Source organism: Blastomyces gilchristii, assembly GCF_000003855.2.
Source record: "Blastomyces gilchristii SLH14081 genomic scaffold supercont1.8, whole genome shotgun sequence".
NCBI classification, from domain to species: Eukaryota; Fungi; Ascomycota; class Eurotiomycetes; order Onygenales; family Ajellomycetaceae; genus Blastomyces; species Blastomyces gilchristii.
Genome location: NW_003101675.1, coordinates 324,445 through 342,635, shown reverse-complemented (window position 1 = coordinate 342,635; position 18,191 = coordinate 324,445). Strand labels below are relative to the sequence as shown.

The following is an 18,191-nucleotide window of genomic DNA, read 5'->3' as shown; positions in this document are numbered from 1 at the left end:
CTCATATGCAAGCGGAGCTTATAATGAGTTCTTGTATGATGTTAAATACAGATCAAGTGTTAATTATACAGAAGGAAATACAGGTGTTGAGACCATGTCAAGATAACAAGAACATAGAAAAATACAAAGAAGTGACAATTAGATACATACGATAATAACTTCCCAGCCCAGGAACATAGAGTGATTCATTGAAGTGATTTGTACACCTCTGTATTTATTAGAAACCTGAGGTGCTTGAGTTCCGGATTTAATGTATCCTCTGCGGGTTTCGAACCCACGCGCCTTGGTTTCCCACGCCAAGGTGCTACTAGGTGGCCGCATTAACCATTCGGCCACTGAGACTCTCTTTTTTTTTTTTTATTGTGATTTTTTCTTGTTTTTGTTTTGTTTTTTGTTTTTTGTTTTTTTTTTATATTTTATATTTTTTTCATAATTAAAATTATATGAATTATGATCTGTGTTTAGAAAAGTAATAATATTTGATAATACTCTCTGTTAAATTTTCAATAAATGAGTACTATATTATAATATTATGTAAGTAAGAAATGATTTCATAGTCTCATTTAATATCATTCTCAATAATGAAATCAGAATGAAAATGTGACTAAGAATTCAAATATATTCTTTATCTGAGACTAGATTTTTATTTAAAAAGTGAATCTGAAATCTTTAATGTTTAAAATAACATGATTTGAGATCAATGTGATGAACACAAATCATGATCAGAAGTAATGCTTTTAGACAATATAATAACTATAAAGTTTGATTCTGGTCTTAGACACAGTCACACAGTCAGTCTACTGATTACTGAGACTATGAATTTTATATTTAATTTCATTTAATCTGATCTTATACATTTCTTGATATAAATCTCACTGAGACTAATTCTTAAAAAAACATGTAAAGTGACTATTCATCAGATCTTAAAATGAGATTATGACTTAGAAAAAATAAGAAAGTGATTTCATTTAATCTCATTTAATTTCATTCTTAGTATAAAGTCACTATTTTTAGACATTTTAAGGTTTTTTTAGACTATTTTTAATTTTTTAAAAAGTAATACTTTTTAATAACAATTAAATGAGATTTAAAGTCATTTAAAGTAATAAAAATAATTTAAATTAAGAAGTGAAAATCATAATGTTATTTAAAAAATGTGATAAAAGTAGACAGTAAGTCTTACTAAGACAGTATAAAACTACTATCTAATGTTAAAACTGTGTAATAAAATTAATTAAATTAATAATAAAATCGTTAAATATTCTGATTCTGATCTTAGATATAGTTACACAGTCAGTCTAGTATTATCTGTATTAACACACTTTATCACTGTTATTAATCTGCAGAAGTATAATAACTGTATGACAGAGTTCATATCTTTAAAGATGATTATAATTCACTGTTCACATTATTCTTCTTCTTGAAATTCAATCTCATTGAAGTTGTAGATATTACAGTGAAAAAAATGATGTTAATTAAAGACAGCTTTATATTAATTAAATCAGTTGATAATGAAGCTTATATTCTTATAAGATATCTATTTTGAATTTATAAGCTTTTGCTTGATCTGTTTATAATCTGACAAATGTTTGATAAATTGATATATCTATATCTTACTTACTGTGAGAGATGCAGTCCCTGAATCTGTATAATACTGTCTCAATATGTGATTTACAGCAGCTTTGATATACTTGATAATGAGCAGGTAAAAATTAATATTCAACTGATGAATTCATATCTTAATTATCTTTCTAACTGTTATTCAATGCTCTATTCAGTGAAACTCTCATAGTTCTTGATTTCTTTCTGTTGATTCTCTTATATAAGATAATATATGAGACTTTGAATTCTTGTAACAGAGATGTGATTTTTAATTTTAAATTACTTTTATATATGTTAATAGCTCTTTGCAACTGCTTCTCAGTGTAATTAGAAGATTTAGACATGATTATAATTAATGATGATTATTTGAAGATGAAGAATGAAGATATTGATAATATTTTCTGTATGATATTGTTTTCTGTACACTGTGGCGCACTCACTAGAGAGAGTGAGTAAGCATGGCACGGTTATATATATAAGTTATTATATTCTTTTTTAGAACACTTTTCAATGAAAATTCTTGAAATATTAATAATTAAAGTTCATTGAAATAGGTTTACAGAGACGGGATATGTCTAGCGCATTTTCTATTTTCTCACATCACAGTATAGTAATCATAATATTTTATATCATACAACCACATAAATTACATTTTGTGCAATTTTCGTCTTATATGCGATTTTCTACATGGCGTAGACTTGGGCAGAAGAGGGACAGGGCGGGATGTGTGATCAAAGCGCAGTTGGCACACGGATAGGTAAGAGAGAACACTGCGTGCATAAGAAGAAAGAGAACCTTCAGGGCGGGGAATTATGATATGAGCAACGGAACAACGGGTAGTAGAACAAACAAAGTTAATGAAGAAAAGGAGGAACTATTAAAGGACGTATTTCAATAAGCACGCGGTGAAAACAAGAAGTGGGAAAATTAACGAAAGGGGGAGGAAAAAAATCACAAATCAATATCAAAATCGAAACACGCAAGCAGGCAAAAACCAAATCTGAATATGCCAACAGAATCAAAAAATAGGACACTTCCCATTCCCACAGCGGGTTTCAAATAACCCAAGAATATGATCAGTGCCACAATGAAGGAGAAGTGTAACAAACAATTTGGCAGCAGCAATTTGGCAGCAGACATGGGCAAAACGGAGATTTCCAATCCACCTGTCCGATCAAAAACAAGAAGTGGGACAAAATGAAAGAGCCATACACAGGTATAGATGGTTTTTAAATAATAAAAAAGGGGAGAAGAATCAATGGTCATGGTTCTCCAAGACAAAAAAGGAGACGGGCATGGAGATTTAGCGGAATTGGGTCATAGATTTTCGAAGGCAATTCTAATGAGAGTAGGGAAAGAGAACACAAGCGCAAAATAGGAGAAGAGGGTATTGGGGATATCATGAAACGTAGTAATAAGTGTAGAGCAAAAAGGGGACGAATCACAAGTCCGGAAAAGAGATAAATAGATAGATAGATAGATAAATAAGAGAGCTGATCGCTCTCAAACCTCCTCGTCTTTGATGCGGGCGCTTAGGCAACTAGGGCGGCCAACTAGGGCGGCCAACCAACGTTGTCATTTTGAAACTTAGGGACCGGTTTTCTTCTCGCGTTATTTGTAGTTTTGGATATTCGGGTTGCCCCTTGAATCATGCGCGGCTCTTCCATGTGGTTCGGATCCAGCTTTGCGGGAGCTATCGAGAAAAGGTTAGCGAAACAAAGTGTCAATAAAATCAAAACAATAAAGTATAGGTGTATATTCAGAGATGAATTCGACGATGTATTTCTGCAAGGGGAAATAAAAATAAAAGCAGGAAAGAAGGCTAGCATTAAACTAACCTCTCGCAACGGCGCTTTTCCAATCATTTGAGTTGGTGGCCTGATGCAGGCTGCTGGGTATATAAGTTGCGCTTGCCGAGCGCCAGAGATGGTCTGACGTATCCGATAAGAAATTGGTTGTCATGCGACCTGAGAAGATCGATGTTCGGCCGCGGTTGCGTTTTGATAATATAATCTCGTCAAACAGCGTAACTCGGGGATCTCTGGATGAAAGAGATGATTGTTCGCGCTCGCTGATAAACTCATTGAACCCTGCGAAGAAATGTTAGAATTATAGATTTAGACAACATCAGTCGTGGCTCTTGGCGAGGGGCATGTTTGGATACTAATATATAATTGCGGGTGTCTTATGTCCAACATACCTTGCGTTTGTTGGAGTATAGTCATGTATTCCGCGTGCTCGTGTGGCAAGCTTTTGAGAAATGCATCCATGTTGAAAGTGTAACTCATACCGGCCTTTTTCTTGTCCCCCGTTGCAGGTCGGAGAAACTTCTTATATGTGTAGAGCAGACTTGCGAAGCACCGGACAAATGCGGCACGGACCTGTTCAGGATTGAACGCAGCTGGGCATACGAGGGTAATCTGGGATGCACAACGGGTATGGACAATTGTGCTACACGATGAGCATTTGTACATGCCTTCCTCGGCCTTTTCGTCACATATCGAACAAGGAGTCCTGTCATCCCATGGTTGTAGTTGTAGACAGTGTCCCTCTACCATCGTGGTACCAGCAGGGTTACGTAGTGGTTGTTGGGACGAGTTCGGCATGATAGTCGACGCTGCCACAGTGGATTGCGCATATATGGATGGTGCATAAACAGATGTCCCGTTGTCAGTATTGATAGTTGATATAGATAGGCTAGAGGTATGGCTGAGGAATGGAGCACTAGGTCGCCTGGGTATACTGGGCTTTCTGTCACCGAACGACGAACTTCTGCGGGAACCGGCATCGAAATGACCTGATCTCTTCTCCCGCAACGATGATTGGAGGGCAAATCCTGAATCGTTGCGAGATATAGGTGTGGGAGGCAAAGTGGGGAATTTATTTGAGGTCGGAGAAGAGCTGCCAGAAGCTTTTGGGGAGGGCGGAGTGCCAGCCTTCGATGTTGAGCTTGTTGTCGGGCGGTCATGCCCCCTAGAAAAGGGTACATCATTCCGAGCGTTTAAAAAGACATTAAAAATTGGTGAAGTTGGAGAGACGGAGGGATCCTGGCCGAACGCCGTAGAATTTACGCTCACGTATTTAGCGAGTTGAGTGGGCGGCGCCCTAGGTGAGAAAATCGATTGGTTTTCGCCAGGAAATGAGTCGAATGGATAAGTTTCAATTGCATAGGAAGGGGCTCCAGGGTGAACTCCGTATCTATTATGGAGAGGAGCAGCCATTTGAAGGAGGGATTGTAGCTTGCGACGATGATGGCGAGGTAAAGGAGTAGGTCTCGCCGTGCTTTCGATCTCATTTTGGTCGAGGTCTACAAGTACAAAGTCATCAGAAGGAAGCTCCGCCTTTTCGTACCTCCGCTCAATTCCCACAATATAGGGGCAAGGCGCTTCGAGTGCTTGGATAAGCCGGGCAGGTAGGATAGGGATAAAGACGCCTGTCCATTGAAATGGAAAGAGCAGATCAACGAGGGCTTTGCTCGCCAAGTGCAACATGGCAGCATGAGATGACAGGAGAATTATACGGGATTCAACAAGGATGTACTGCAGTTTAGTTAGGCAAGGAATTCAGGAAAGTTTGTGTTTAGAACAAGGCTTGACTATAAACTTACTTCGAACAAGATGATTATATTTGAGATTGAAAGCGAGCGGAAGAGTGCATACAAGTCGGTCTATGTTTCGGTCAGTCAAAGTCTTGAACCAAGTGGGATTTACCATGCCACATACATTTCGAGAACCAGGCAATTCATTGATCGCTTCCTTTCGGGCAAAAAGACGCAATTCTCGCACTGCGATCTCAACTTGGGTCTTCGAAGATAAGGGGCTAAAGGCTTCGGTGCAGAGGTTCACAACATAGCGCTCTAATGGCTGCCACCTACCTACCTTAGGAGAGCTAGCAGGGACCCTTTGCACAGCACCATCAGTCATTGGAACAATAACGGCCCGCAGCCATTCTTTCCAAAAACTGGTCATTGATCCATCTTTTCCTAAAATTCCGTATGCTCTCGGGATCCAAAATCCTGTATCCCCGTCAGTGAGCCCGTCAATTTTAGTTGCAGCACCTAGTCGGACCGGGCGGAGGAGATCGGCCATGAGCCCAATTTTCTCCTCCACTGAACTTATCTCATCTTCCAGCTGGTCCCTGGAGGCGGAGCCTGAAGGCACTGAAGGCAGCTGAGCAAGTAGCCTGGATAGCTTCGCTCGTTCCATGGCCAGTCGTTCACCCAGGCTGGCAGCCAGTTCCCGCTCCTCGTCCGTCATGTTGACTCGCCTCCACTCCTCACATCGCTTTTCCAATTCCTCAGCAGCTCTATGGTTGAGGGGAATCCAAATCGTCACACAGACACCATGTAGCTTAGATCCATCTCCTGACGTCATTGCGAACCCATGCCAGGTCGAGCGGGGTCTCTGGTCAGAGGACACGATATTGATATCATTCGGGAAAGCAAACATTGGAACGTAGTCAGGGAAGGTGCCTCTCTGTTTGGTCTCGTCTGGGACTCCTTTCGGCGGGTATCTGTCGAGAAGGACAGGTTCGAATTTACGCTTCAGTGGGTGCATATTAGGAGATACATCAAGCGGTTGAGGTACTGGGATTACCGAGTTGTAGTTACTTAGTCGTCTGGAAGTGCGAACAGAAGCTGTAGTAATTAGTATTAGTTAGCAGAATCCAACTGAAGATATAAAGATAGGGAAGGTTCAGAACGGGTAACAATATGCCACTACTCACACTGACGTGCAAGAGATGGTTGTCTCTTCATGCTGCTCATGTCCCTAAAAGACATATGTCTGCGAACGCTACCAATGCTCGACTTCAGCGGGTTGACCTCCTCTGCCACAATCTTCTGTGTCCTAGGTCGTGGTTTGGGCCGATTATTGGCGACTACAGCACCTGCACTGAGCGAGAGATCGGACAAAAATGAGTCCCTCTCAGCAGCAAATTTTAACAATGCTTTGTCAAAGTCGCCGTCACTGAGTAAAGAGAGTCCATTTGGAGATTGGGAGCCTTTGATGGTCATGCTGCTCCGGTTACTTGGTGTTTCAGATGCCATGGATCGATAGGATAACCTCGCCTCGTCGGATGGTTTTGGTAGCCATTGGGACGAATTCCGCTTGGAGGACGGCTGGGGTGATCCTGAACGAGAGTGGATTGCCTCTTCTGCATCTGCATCTTCTTGAATTGTATCCGTTACCGGCAGCGATTGGGAATGGTTGGCTTTGTACTCCTCCCCAAGCTTCGAGAATATATCCAGGATCTCCGGCCCATCGACACCAGCAATCCAAAAAAAGTCTGCGAGGGGACCCGGGAGTGATTCAGCAGAAGGTGATGGAGCCATGATGTCCTGTGATTACAAGTCGTTTTGGGATAGCCCTCCTCTCTTGTTATCGTTGGTATGAATTTTCTGGACGGAGAGAGACAGCGTTGTTAGAGCACCGCTAAACAATAGATCGCCCCCCCGCACCTCGATATCATAGCCTTTCGCAATGTTCGAACGGATCTCGGGTTATCCGACGGCTGGTGGCAGAGATGCAAAACAATGGAATCCCAGGCAAGACAAACAGATAAAGAGGAGGAGTTCGGGAGGATGAGCGATCTCGTTGGGCTCTCCTTGGTGCTTAGGGCGAGGGAGGTGTCGTTGCGTTTGGTTTTCTGCCGGCAACTTGGATCAGCCACCATTTAAAGACAACACCCACCAACGGTTGGAGGAAACTGGGTGTCCCGCTAACTAATTCCTGCGCCAGACGCCACTAGCAGGTCTCTTGGCGGCTGGGGTTATTGATTCAAACCAGGTAGTTATGGTTTATCGTTCGTCTCTCGTCTCTCGTCTCTCGTCTCTCGTCTCTCGTTGTGGAAAAAGAAAGGAAAGCTTTGTAGGTGGAAGCAAAACCCCGTCCGTTTGCTTCCTTTTGCTTCCTTTTTTGTCTTGGTTGGGTTCCTTTCCCTCCTTTGGCTACAGAGTAACTCCGTACAGTGTAGTGTACTGGAGATAAATTTCTTAGTTTGTGCTTACAGTCCCTGTACATGTATTATATTGCAGTGCAGGTCTTACGAATTTCTAGCTGGTAGAAAAAAAAAAAAAAAAAAAAAAAAAGACATCGTGGCTGCTTCTGGAAGGTCGAGCTAATGGGGGAGTCTGCCATTCATTCCAAGTCACTCCAAGGACCCTGTCCTGCCCTACCCCGCCCGCGACTGACAGCTAACAGGCTCGATAACTAATAATAACTGCTATAAAATGAAAAGCCAAGTATCAATTGTTTGGACAGACCCTAGGGAGTCCCACGGCTTGCATTTCTCCTTGCCTGGCTCAGCTGGGTCCTAATCACCCGCTACGTGATTATATTTTAATTTGCCTGGTGGTCGTCGAAAAAGTGGCAGATAGTTAGAAGAAAGTGAAGGGGAAAAGGTTATCATCAGCCGTTGGGCTCCAGAATCCCGCGAGGCCACCAACCAAGTCTCCGCGAAAGTTAGGTTTGACTTGTTCAGGAACCAAAAATAGTTGAACCATATTATATTCCACCGAGTTTCAGGTCGTTTTGCAGAAGGCGACCTGGACAGGAAAACCAATCATTAGTGGGGAATACTTCAGCCAGATACAAACTCGTCTAACTTTTGCTGTCGACCTGCAGGCAGGTGAAACAACTCTGGGTCACTGTGAACTAGCGCTTAACTTATTAGGTTCTACCAAGGGACGGTCGTATTCGATGCTGCCAATTTATGGTCACCACCCTGGCCTGGTTGATGAAGCAGCGCAAAGGCGAGCGGTCAATGTGGTCTCAAGGTCGCCTCACCGCGAGCTGCAGCGTGGAAGAATACAGAAATAGATACACAGATATATATATATCCTACAGGAGGGTATTATTCGCTATGAACGTTTTGATATGTGGTTGAACACAGAAAGAACTATTTCACATGCGACAGCCGACCTGTGGAGACAAACCGCTGCTGCTTGGCTCTGCCCGCCCCCAAACACGGGTGCTATGGGCGGAGTCGAGGTTCCCAAATATTAATAGGCCTCTGGATGGATGTCATGCATATGGGCCAAGCGCATCAGAATGAATTTTTTTCGGCTCCACTGTCTTGTCCTCAAGGGCGCTGCCAATCCACAAGGACAATGAAGCAGAAAAATCTTACACGTGGCAAGATGGCATTTCTTCTCTACATCTTGTATTTGCTTTTTCGCTGTGCCGAAAAGATCAGGAAATACAAACTCAAGCTTGTGGGAGTTGTATTTAAACGAACAGATTTAAAACGAACAGAACAGCGAACACTAAAATATTCAGGGGTAACTTAACGTAATCGGAGATGATCCCTTGCGCTAAAATCTTGGCCGTGGCACCCATCCACGCATAAAAGTAAAATGTGCAGGGTTCAATTATTACGAGGGATATCTCGTATATGCTATGCTGGAGATGTTTCTCACCATTCATATCCTCACGACAATTATTTCTCAACAGCTCAGATGCTCATGGCTATTATCATGATTAGACAGTAACTCGCAAAGTAGTATTTATTAGTTATTTTTGAGGCCGGGCGCATCAACGATAACAGATAAATTATTCGACAGGCCCACAATTCTCCCCAGTCAGTTGCTATGGATGTTTCGGTTAACATGTCAGGGCAGACTCTGCAGAGCCCTTGAGAACCCGGGGAAGGTCCCGCCCCCAACTCCCCGCCACATGTTGATACCAATCATTCCCAGAGATCGCCCTGGGGCCCCTTGCTTGCATTCAATTCACCTTTGGGTTCGTTTTTTGTCAGAAACATATGTTGAGACCCCGACAATAGAGATAATTTGCTTGGGCCGCTCTGGAAGCTCTCCCCATTGATATTCCCTTCCTGGTCCCCCCCCCCCCCCAACAGAAGAATTTCCAGAGGGGCCTGAGGATTACCCCAGAGCACCAGGGAGTCAGTCGATGTTAGAAAACAACGACAAATGTAACGTCTTCTATCAGGACAGCATGCAGGTTTCGTGTCAACTCGCTCCCGTGGGTGGTTTTGACAAGTGGATTTGTCACCCGAATATACTCTGTATACATTTCCCACAACCCTGGGGAGAAAGAAGCCCATCACAGCCTCTTAACGCGAACCACAAGAACTATCAAGAAGGCAAGCAATCCCAAGAGAAAACAAATACAAAATGGAATTTTTCACCAACGTGCTTCAAAAGGGGTGATAGTAAGCCGGCTGTTCTATAGGGCAAGGATTTCGGAAATTTCGAACATATCAAGGAGACCCCTGGGCATCATGGGGTACTCTGGAGCAAAGAAATGATTCCTACCACTATCCTACGTAGGAATCCCGGTAGCCGCACGCTGCACTTTGGATTTTGCTTCATCCAAATTGGCTGCTGGGTTAAAAATTATCAACATTTCTTTTGCGACTATGATAGGTTGTCGGTTGTCTGAGCGTGAAAATACGGAGAAGGGGGGGGGGTTAAATGAATACTTGATTCGGTTCCACAGGGCAATCAATGTATTGTACATGTACCATGGAGGGCTCGGGCAGCTGCCAGTTCCCAACACCATGCATGATTCCGTGCCTTCTAGCTCTAGCGTGAGACTGATGAGATTTTTTGAATGGCTGAATGGCTGAATGGCTGACTTGAACAAAGCTGAGAGATCGAGGAAAGAGGCATTTTAGTTGAGTGCCTCTACCAACTGTCACAGTGGCAGGGGGATATTGTTAGTAATTATAGCAGTGGGTTTCGTGATGTTGGGTGACTGGGTATACGTTAAGAAAACCTCCTGAATCAGCTTTGAGATTATAGATATCTACTAGAATGGCGTGAGGTGCAGTTGCCAGCTGGAAATCGACAAATGAATATGCAGAGGCTAACAGGTATTTCCCATACAAGAGTCATGTTGTTACAGGATGGCGCAGGTCTAGCGGGGACGATAGATTGTGAGTTTTGTCTAGCTCATCCGACACGATGGCCAGTCCTTCGGTACACCGAAGTCAGGATGTTCGCGTATATACTGCACATATCTCTACTCTGTCTTGTACTGTCCAACGCACTTAATTTACTTGAAACCTAAGTAGCTAATAGATCAACAAATCTTCCAAAGCAATTGAATTCATATTCCTAGAGTTTGCTACATGATATCACCGTCTCTTTGTCATAAGATTCCCCGTGGTTAAAAAGCCTCTATCTCCCATGCTGCCTCGCCATTCAATAGACAACTGCCCAAGGATAGTCCGGCCATCTCGACTTATATCCTTCTGCAGGCCTTCGAGGCCCTCCTGCTGTCCATGCTCTTGTTCCACCAAGAATGCAACTTGAAGAACATCACGAGGGTTTAGCGTGGGCGGTCCCACACTCGGTGAATCGGATCGTTCAAAGTCCCAGTTTAGCGACCTTGACTTGAAAGGTGGTTTTGGATTAAGAGTAGTCGACTGAAAACATACGAAGAATTAGCTGGGCTTTAAATGAGGTCTTGGTTGTAGGCAATGGAGAACGCTAGAAGAATCCAGGAAAAGAAGTGAACGTTTGAGAACATACTCCAAGAGATATCGCTCCATCGCCAACGTTCTCTAGTTGCGCTTCAAGTGCATATCTCAGTAATCGCGTCTTTCCATAGGGACCAAGCGCTCTATTGTCTACTTCGAGAGGTGATAGTTCTGTCGCCTTTGTTCGTACACTTAAACATGGCTGGGCAATGAACTGGTAGAGCTTCCGGAACGTGCGTACTCGTCCACTTGCCGCCTGAGTTGCGCCAGCGCCACCAATACCAGGAGCCATTTCTTGATCCCGTTGAGCCAAAGTTGTTTCTGTATAACTAACGCTAACAGCAAGGACATGATTTCCTTCTTCCTTTAAATCAAATCGAACTATCTTTTGCAAAGATTGAGCTATTGCCAATCCACTAGACTGAGAATCTTCCCCTGTCGGGGACAGTTCCAAGGAAACGACTTGAGATGGTGTCTGCATTTCTGCTATTATCCGAACGGAGCTCACAACCCGGTTTTCGGTATAGAGAGGGAGTTCATTGTTTGCACATAGTGAGCAGGAAAATGTTTCGCCCACATACGCAGATCCAAATGCTGGGGGGAGGGTAACCTGCGAAACAAAATGTCAGGCACTGGATGTTGGAGCAGGCTGGAGCTAACATATTTACATTTGGACAGAGAACGAATTGACTGTCGGAGCTATCAGAAGGGTAGCTGAGTGACGCTTTAAGAGGGACCTTTTCGTTTTCACTCGGGAGCGGATATTGGTATGATAGAGAGGGTCGTGAGAGTCTGTGTCCGTTCGGACCACGAACGGCGAGAATAACGGTATAAGCACAAGAGGGAAAGAGAACTGGATTTGTTGTAAGAATGGAACCGGAAGAAAAGCTCACCGTAAGACTGGTTTTTATGATATCAGCCAGTAATTGCGCAAACTCGACAAGCATGTACCGCGACCAGTGTTCATACCTTTCAGTGAAACTGAATGGGGCTCCTTGGCCACTTCAGCCGCCCCAGAGAGAGCGCGAGGCCGAGCCATGCGGAGGATTTCATGCAATAGTCATAGGGGATTTGCTATGTAATTTTGAATGAAATTTTGTAACAATTTCACACAGATTAGTTTAGTAGTTATACGACTATAATAAATGACAAGTATTGCCACACAAACAGCATTACGTTGTCAGATAAACGCTGCGGCGCTTCCCATGAACCACAGGCGCCTGGAGGAAAAATAATGTTCCGCACCAGTTTAGTGTCTTGGCAATTTCGCCTTTGAAGCTTTTCTTAACCTCCAGATGCCAATGTGTCACGTGATAACTCTACTTGGAGGCGTTGTACAGCGTACTATGCGTAGAAGGTCCATCCTCAGGGGCTTTTTGGGATAGCAATTTTGTGGGATGGCCTTCAATACTTTTCTTTTTTGCTAAACTTTGGCTTGAGCCACCGAGACCACGAACTATGGCGAGTGAGCAACGGAATCTACCTCTACCAAGTACGCCCCGCAGGTCTGGAAGAAAGCGTGCGTTTGAAGAGACCCAACGCAACAATCATGCTGTGACTACTACTACGCCCCGTTCAGCAAAACGGAAGCAAGTTCGACAAGAAATCGTAAGTGGCATTGCGCCTGTTATCGATTTAACGGGGCAAGTCAGCTCCCCTGAAATTCAAACTGCTCCGCGAAAGCGGAAGAAGATAGCCGCGAATTCTCCGTTAGTTGAGAAGGAGGAACGCAGACGACGTATATTCCGGACGCATCCACCTCAGACCTACTTGCAGAAGCTAGAGAGAGCAAGGACGCAGAGGTACGGGCCTTCAGGATAATATTTCTAGAGATATATATCCAATGTTTAGCTGCTGCTAACGTGTTGGCTCTTCAAAGGCTTTTTGTCGTTGGTCGCAAGAGGGAAGGCACAGAAGAGGTGCCGACGGAGAGGGTGCAGATTGTGGGGACGACTGGGAATCTGTATGAAGTTGTGATCGGGCTTGAGCCTTGGTGTACCTGTCCTGATTCGCAGCAAGGAAATCAATGCAAGCATATCATTTATGTAAGGCCCAAGCCCGAAGTTCTTCCAAACTAGAAGCAAAAGCGTATCCTTAAACAACGTGACAGGTCCTACACAATGTGCTTAAGGTATCTGGACATCTCGAGTACCAGTTGGCATTCCTATCATCGGTAAGTACTTTTGTCATCATTCTGCTGCGAAGGGTCACGAGGAAATTATTGTGAGTATCTGAAGTACTAATAATGATAACCAGGAGCTTCGTGAGATTTTCGCGAAAGCTCCGATAAACCCTCAAGAAAATGCTTCAACGGAAAACGAGTCCGGGAAACGAAGAGCCGTCGAAGGTGACTGCCCAATTTGCTTTATGGAATTTGATCCCAAGTCACAGGAAATCGTCTGGTGTAAAGCAGCTTGCGGAAACAATATCCATAAAACCTGTTTCGGGCGGTGGGCGGCAACCCAGCAGAGCAACGGAGTCCGCTGCGTCATTTGGTAAGTCCTATTTCTCTAGTGAAGGCAATGTAGGTCGAAACGTCGGGGACTGACGCGATTCCTATTTACTCTGTAGTCGTTCCGCGTGGGAAGCCGATGTCGGGGCTCCCTTGCAAGGCCTTTTGGCCGAAGGTAGAGTCAACGACGAAGGATATATAAACCTTGCTGACCACTTTGGATTGTCGGGTGAACGAGGTATGGATTCTACCTTACTCTGCAATGTTATCAATTTTTCGCGCGCATTGCCCCGCATAAGGCTTGCTTCTCAAGTTAGTCTTCGGGCCTAGTAGTTCTAACCAGTTTATTTGCTCTGTTAGACTATTCAACATATCACCAGCCATGGTCGCGACGGTATTCTCGGTACTCCTATTATTACTAAAAGCGACAAAGCCCTACAGGATGGATATATTCTACTAAACACCTAGGGATTAAAACAATTCGCCCGTTGGTAAGAAATGCCGTCGAGCAAATACCGCAGATGCCTTGTCTCGGGTATATCTTTGAACTGTTTTCGATTTACTCTACCTTTGACTAGCGTTTACGCGCATCAACATTCAATGCCCGTGCCAAATAAGACATATGTCCGGCGATGTACAGGTACTATACATGATATTTCCTATTGTACAGGATATCTTACATCCCCCTTACATTGATGGCAGGCTTGGTTCAAAACGAAAGGATTTCTCGAGAACAGGGTAGAGGAATGAAAATGTCAAGGGAGTCACCAACCAAAGCTCACCAGCAGACCCGGGAAGCGTTCCATGTCCATTTTCAGTTCAGATGGGAGCCGCGAGCGGTTGTTTCCAACCTTGAAAGTCCTCAATAATAACTTCTTTGGATTCTGCTAACCCATCGACCCATTGAACGATAATACCCTACGAATTGATTTTGCCCTAAATATTTGCCCCCTTTAGCATAAGGAAATGTAAGGTAGTGGGAACGCGAACTCCCCAGAGTGCGCAGGGGAATGCTCCGAAATATAACAGATATACGGGCAGCCAGACAGATGAACGCTCGCTGAGATATGTACTGTTCATTGAATGAAACCAGCATTTCAAATACGATCACGAGATTCCACAGGCCTCGCCTTGAAATTATCTACCATTTAGAAGTCCGTACCCATATACAGATACAGAGCTTGGAGTAAGGAGCAGAACACACTCAAATCCGAAAGTCAATCAGGGTGGGCGAACGAAAGGCATCGGTTTCAATCTCCCTGATGAATCCTTCCCACGTAGATTCTCGTCTCCAAGGGTCGACGATAAATATATAAACCAGCCCTCAAATCGCCAGAACACGAGAAACCCACCCCACACGCCCCAAACACCGAGAAACAAAACAGTAATGAGAACGAACAGAATACGAGAAGTAGTTCCCTCCCTTATCCTCGAAATAACCAGCCAGCCTCTTCAAACATAAAACAAACCTCCCTAACAAACTTAAAAACAATAGAAAAAGTTGAAACATAGAAAAGAAAAACAACGCCAGTTGTAATTACACAAGCATAACCACCACACAAACCCCCTTCCTTCTCCTCTCCAGGACTTCCTCGCCCTCTCACACCCCAAACCCTCTCCGCCGCCTCCCCCCTTTCACAATAGCCACACTCACCCCTTCCTCACCCGTCATCCAGCTCGGCATTCGCGCGGGATCAATCACGCCCAGCTCCGCCAACTCTCGGAGGCCCGCAATGACATTTGAGCCGGAGAAGGTTAGAGTGAGTGTTGATGGTCTGGTTTGGTAGTTATCATCTTCATTGTCAACGGCAACGTTATCGTCGTCGTCGTCGTTATCGCCGTGGTCATCCTCACCTCCGTCGCCCCTATGGCGAGGGATAGGAGGGTCTTGGAGATGGATTTCTAGGCGGTCGAGGGCGGGGACGGACTGATGATGTGGTGGTGGTGGTGGCGGCGCGTTATCATACTTTGGCTGTTTGGTGAATAAACTCGCGGAAGAGGTGGAGACTCCCGGGGGAATCCTTTGGCCACCAGCAGTTCCAAACCGAGAACCCACTGCCAATTTTCTTTTCTTGGCTAGCTGCAGGGTTTCCACGTTCGTTATTACTCCTCCTGATTGCTGGAATGGCATCTTTGTCTTTCCCATGGTAGTAGGAAGGGTGCTGGCAGCCGATTTGCCGTGCTGCTGTGGCAGTGGTTCATTCTCCTTCCCGCCTTCAGTGTATCCAAATTTATGTTCAGTATGAGTGTTGTAGTTTTCTGGCGCAACAGATTGCGGTAGGCGTGGATCAAGGGGACAGCCCTCAACCACCGCGTCGGCAAACACCGTGAATGCGCCATTGGCGGAATTTGTTCTGCCGGGTCCGCGCAAGGCAAGGAGAGTTTGGAGGCTCTTAGCGGTTAGGGAGGTGGGTTTTAGGGTATATCGTTCTTGGGGTCGGGAGAGTGCTTTTGGTATTGCATGGTTGACCAGTCTGCGCAAGGTACGCGCGTCTGTTGTAAGCGCATTGCTTGAAGCTGCAGCAGTGGCTTTTGCGCCTGAAGGTGATGGAGAAGAAAGCTGGGAGGAATATATATATGGAGTACTATCGGGGAAGGCAAGGTATATTATTCTCGATGAGTCGGTGAAGATGTATGGGGATTGCCGCGGCTGCTGGTATGGAGAGTCGACAACGAAAATGCGAACGAAGGTCAACGGAAGCGTTTTTGAGCGGTATGTATGGTAATGAGCCTTCACTAGCGCAGATATCTCGTGCTGTATGGATTGAAGGAAAGTTGAAGAGTGGAATCGGGGGAAGGTGGTGGAGATATCTCCTCCTGACTGGGGCTGGGCGGAATCAGCCTCTATGGGTACCAATTGCAGAGCCGTCCATCGTTGTCCGACTGGATGATCCTCGATATAACGCATGTCCACCATTGCAAGCTGGCGTAGCGATATCCCATGTCTCCAGTCTCCCTCGAGGATACGGTCAATCACCTCCCTCTTGCCGCCCTTTCGGTCCCGTAGTTCCTCATATATGGCCCTCAACTCCTCCACAGATGCGGCAGGTGGGTAGGCATTTAAACCCTCCTCATCCTCCTCTTCGAAATTGGCCACGCTACCGGGGCCAAGGTACGGCGGAAAGACCTTGACATGCTTGTCATCGAGCCATTGGAGTACCAGGTCAAGAAGGGAGGATCGGGATAGCTTTCCGAAGGCTTTTACGAGTGAAAAGGTTGTGGGGGGAATGCGGAGAGAGTCTGGGAGACTTGCAGCAGTTGGGGAGCGGACGGCTACGCGACGAGCCATTTGACGCAGCCCTTAGCTATATAGCCATTGGAACTCAAGAACTGGGTGTATTGAGAGGCCGATAGTCGTTCAGCGATGGTATGGGGTGGTTAACTATTTATCGCAATTACATCCAATATTTAAAATCCATCGCGCTTGCGGAAGGTTGGTTTGTTTTGTTTTCTGCCAAACAATCAGTCAGATAAGATCACGTGGTGATACCGTTCTTGTCCAGCCCAGCCTTCCCTTCCACTTCATAGGCATCCATTATTAATCCTGACCAGGAGCTCCGGGAGGGTTGTTTGCGGCCTCTCCCTATCTGTTTTTAATCTCAAAATGACATAGTAAGGACCGGAGGCCACTCAAGGATTGACAATCATGGCTCTAAAGATGTATGTACTCCGTACATGTACATGTAATCATCCTTCTTCCCTCATCCTTCTTCCAGAGAGTCTGCTCGCCTGGGCAACACGATTATTAATAATGCCTCCTCTCCTGGCAGTCGTCATGGCATTCTGTTGCCAACTCAATGTCACACCAGCTAAAGGTTCCCATCGCGATTAACGGCCCACTTCCCCTCAACGGATGAATAATGATGTACACGAGGTTGCTGCTATCCTTGAACGGAGGAACCTGACCAGCACACCGAGGAAAGCCTCGGCTGGACTAGACTTGGGTTGGCGAGGACTCCGTCAAGCGCACAGCAAGAATCGGCGGAGGGGACTGCGGGATGGCCCATGCCATGGCGCAAGGGTCACCTTCCCAGTCCTTATCAGTTACTAAAATGTAACAGCAACGATGCTTGCTGCTTCCTTGCTGCTTCTCCCCGCCTTGGCGCAACCAGTAGTGCCAGCAGCCTAGTCAATTTAACCTCATGAGCCAGAGTTATTATTAACTATTATTTTACATCGAAAGAAACTCTCATTCCCGATGTTGCCGCAGAAAATTTCATCAAACCCTTCGCATCCGGTAACAACCAGGAGTAGAAAATTTTTAGACTCCGATTTTTGCCGGCAAAGTTTTGCCAGTGGCAAAACCTCCTAAATTTCAACTTGAATATTCAACTTGAATACCTAGCGATGAAGTAATTTTTTGATGAAGCAGGAAAGCATTCATGGACATCCAGGCATATGGCGTTTAAGCAATCTTTAAAATTTAATAATCAACAATAAAATCAATAAATTAACAGCCTGGTAAACAGGAAATAGTCAGATTCTGTGACAATTTTTAATCACATTTTTTGTGCCTGCAACTCTAACTCTCTGAGACTTTAACCTAACATAATTCACAAGCAAGTCACTTACTTTGTAACATGGTGGAACTGAAGCAGTAGCTAAACAGCAGTGTCATATAAGTAGTATCTAGTGAGAAGCTATATGAGTAGACTTGATTATTCTGCTTGAATAGCATGCTTATATGTTACAG

General features: G+C 44.8%; 4 protein-coding genes and 1 pseudogene across 5 annotated transcripts; 1 reads left to right on the top strand and 4 right to left on the bottom strand.

Annotated features, from left to right (window-relative positions):
* Positions 1-253: 253 nt before the first annotated feature.
* BDBG_17072 lies at positions 254-342 on the bottom strand (annotated as a pseudogene). The gene has a single exon. The product of its transcript is annotated as a tRNA-OTHER (tRNA).
* A 1,715-nt stretch (positions 343-2,057) lies between these two features.
* BDBG_04845 (dDENN domain-containing protein) lies at positions 2,058-7,642 on the bottom strand. Its single transcript, XM_002624935.2, has 6 exons — positions 6,328-7,642; positions 5,325-6,238; positions 5,210-5,269; positions 3,803-5,141; positions 3,441-3,692; positions 2,058-3,295 (listed from the first exon to the last, which is right to left on the bottom strand). The coding sequence occupies exons 1-6, from the start codon at positions 6,932-6,934 to the stop codon at positions 3,156-3,158; spliced, it is 3,312 nt and encodes a 1,103-aa protein (XP_002624981.1). The 5' UTR covers positions 6,935-7,642; the 3' UTR covers positions 2,058-3,155.
* A 2,698-nt stretch (positions 7,643-10,340) lies between these two features.
* BDBG_04844 (DUF974 domain-containing protein) lies at positions 10,341-12,224 on the bottom strand. The gene is made up of 5 exons (XM_031721860.1): positions 12,016-12,224; positions 11,940-11,946; positions 11,715-11,838; positions 11,099-11,656; positions 10,341-10,992 (listed from the first exon to the last, which is right to left on the bottom strand). Exons 1-5 carry the CDS (start codon positions 12,083-12,085, stop codon positions 10,702-10,704), a joined length of 1,050 nt encoding a protein of 349 aa, XP_031578358.1. The 5' UTR covers positions 12,086-12,224; the 3' UTR covers positions 10,341-10,701.
* Positions 12,225-12,357: 133 nt separating this feature from the next.
* On the top strand, positions 12,358-17,963 carry BDBG_04843 (RING finger domain-containing protein). The gene is made up of 7 exons (XM_002624933.2): positions 12,358-12,848; positions 12,926-13,091; positions 13,157-13,219; positions 13,303-13,541; positions 13,618-13,736; positions 13,859-14,909; positions 14,994-17,963. Exons 1-6 carry the CDS (start codon positions 12,505-12,507, stop codon positions 13,918-13,920), a joined length of 993 nt encoding a protein of 330 aa, XP_002624979.1. The 5' UTR covers positions 12,358-12,504; the 3' UTR covers positions 13,921-14,909; positions 14,994-17,963.
* BDBG_04842 (CHL4 family chromosome segregation protein) lies at positions 14,032-17,633 on the bottom strand. Its single transcript, XM_002624932.2, has one exon. It carries the CDS (start codon positions 16,785-16,787, stop codon positions 15,099-15,101), a length of 1,689 nt encoding a protein of 562 aa, XP_002624978.1. The 5' UTR covers positions 16,788-17,633; the 3' UTR covers positions 14,032-15,098.
* Positions 17,964-18,191: the final 228 nt, after the last annotated feature.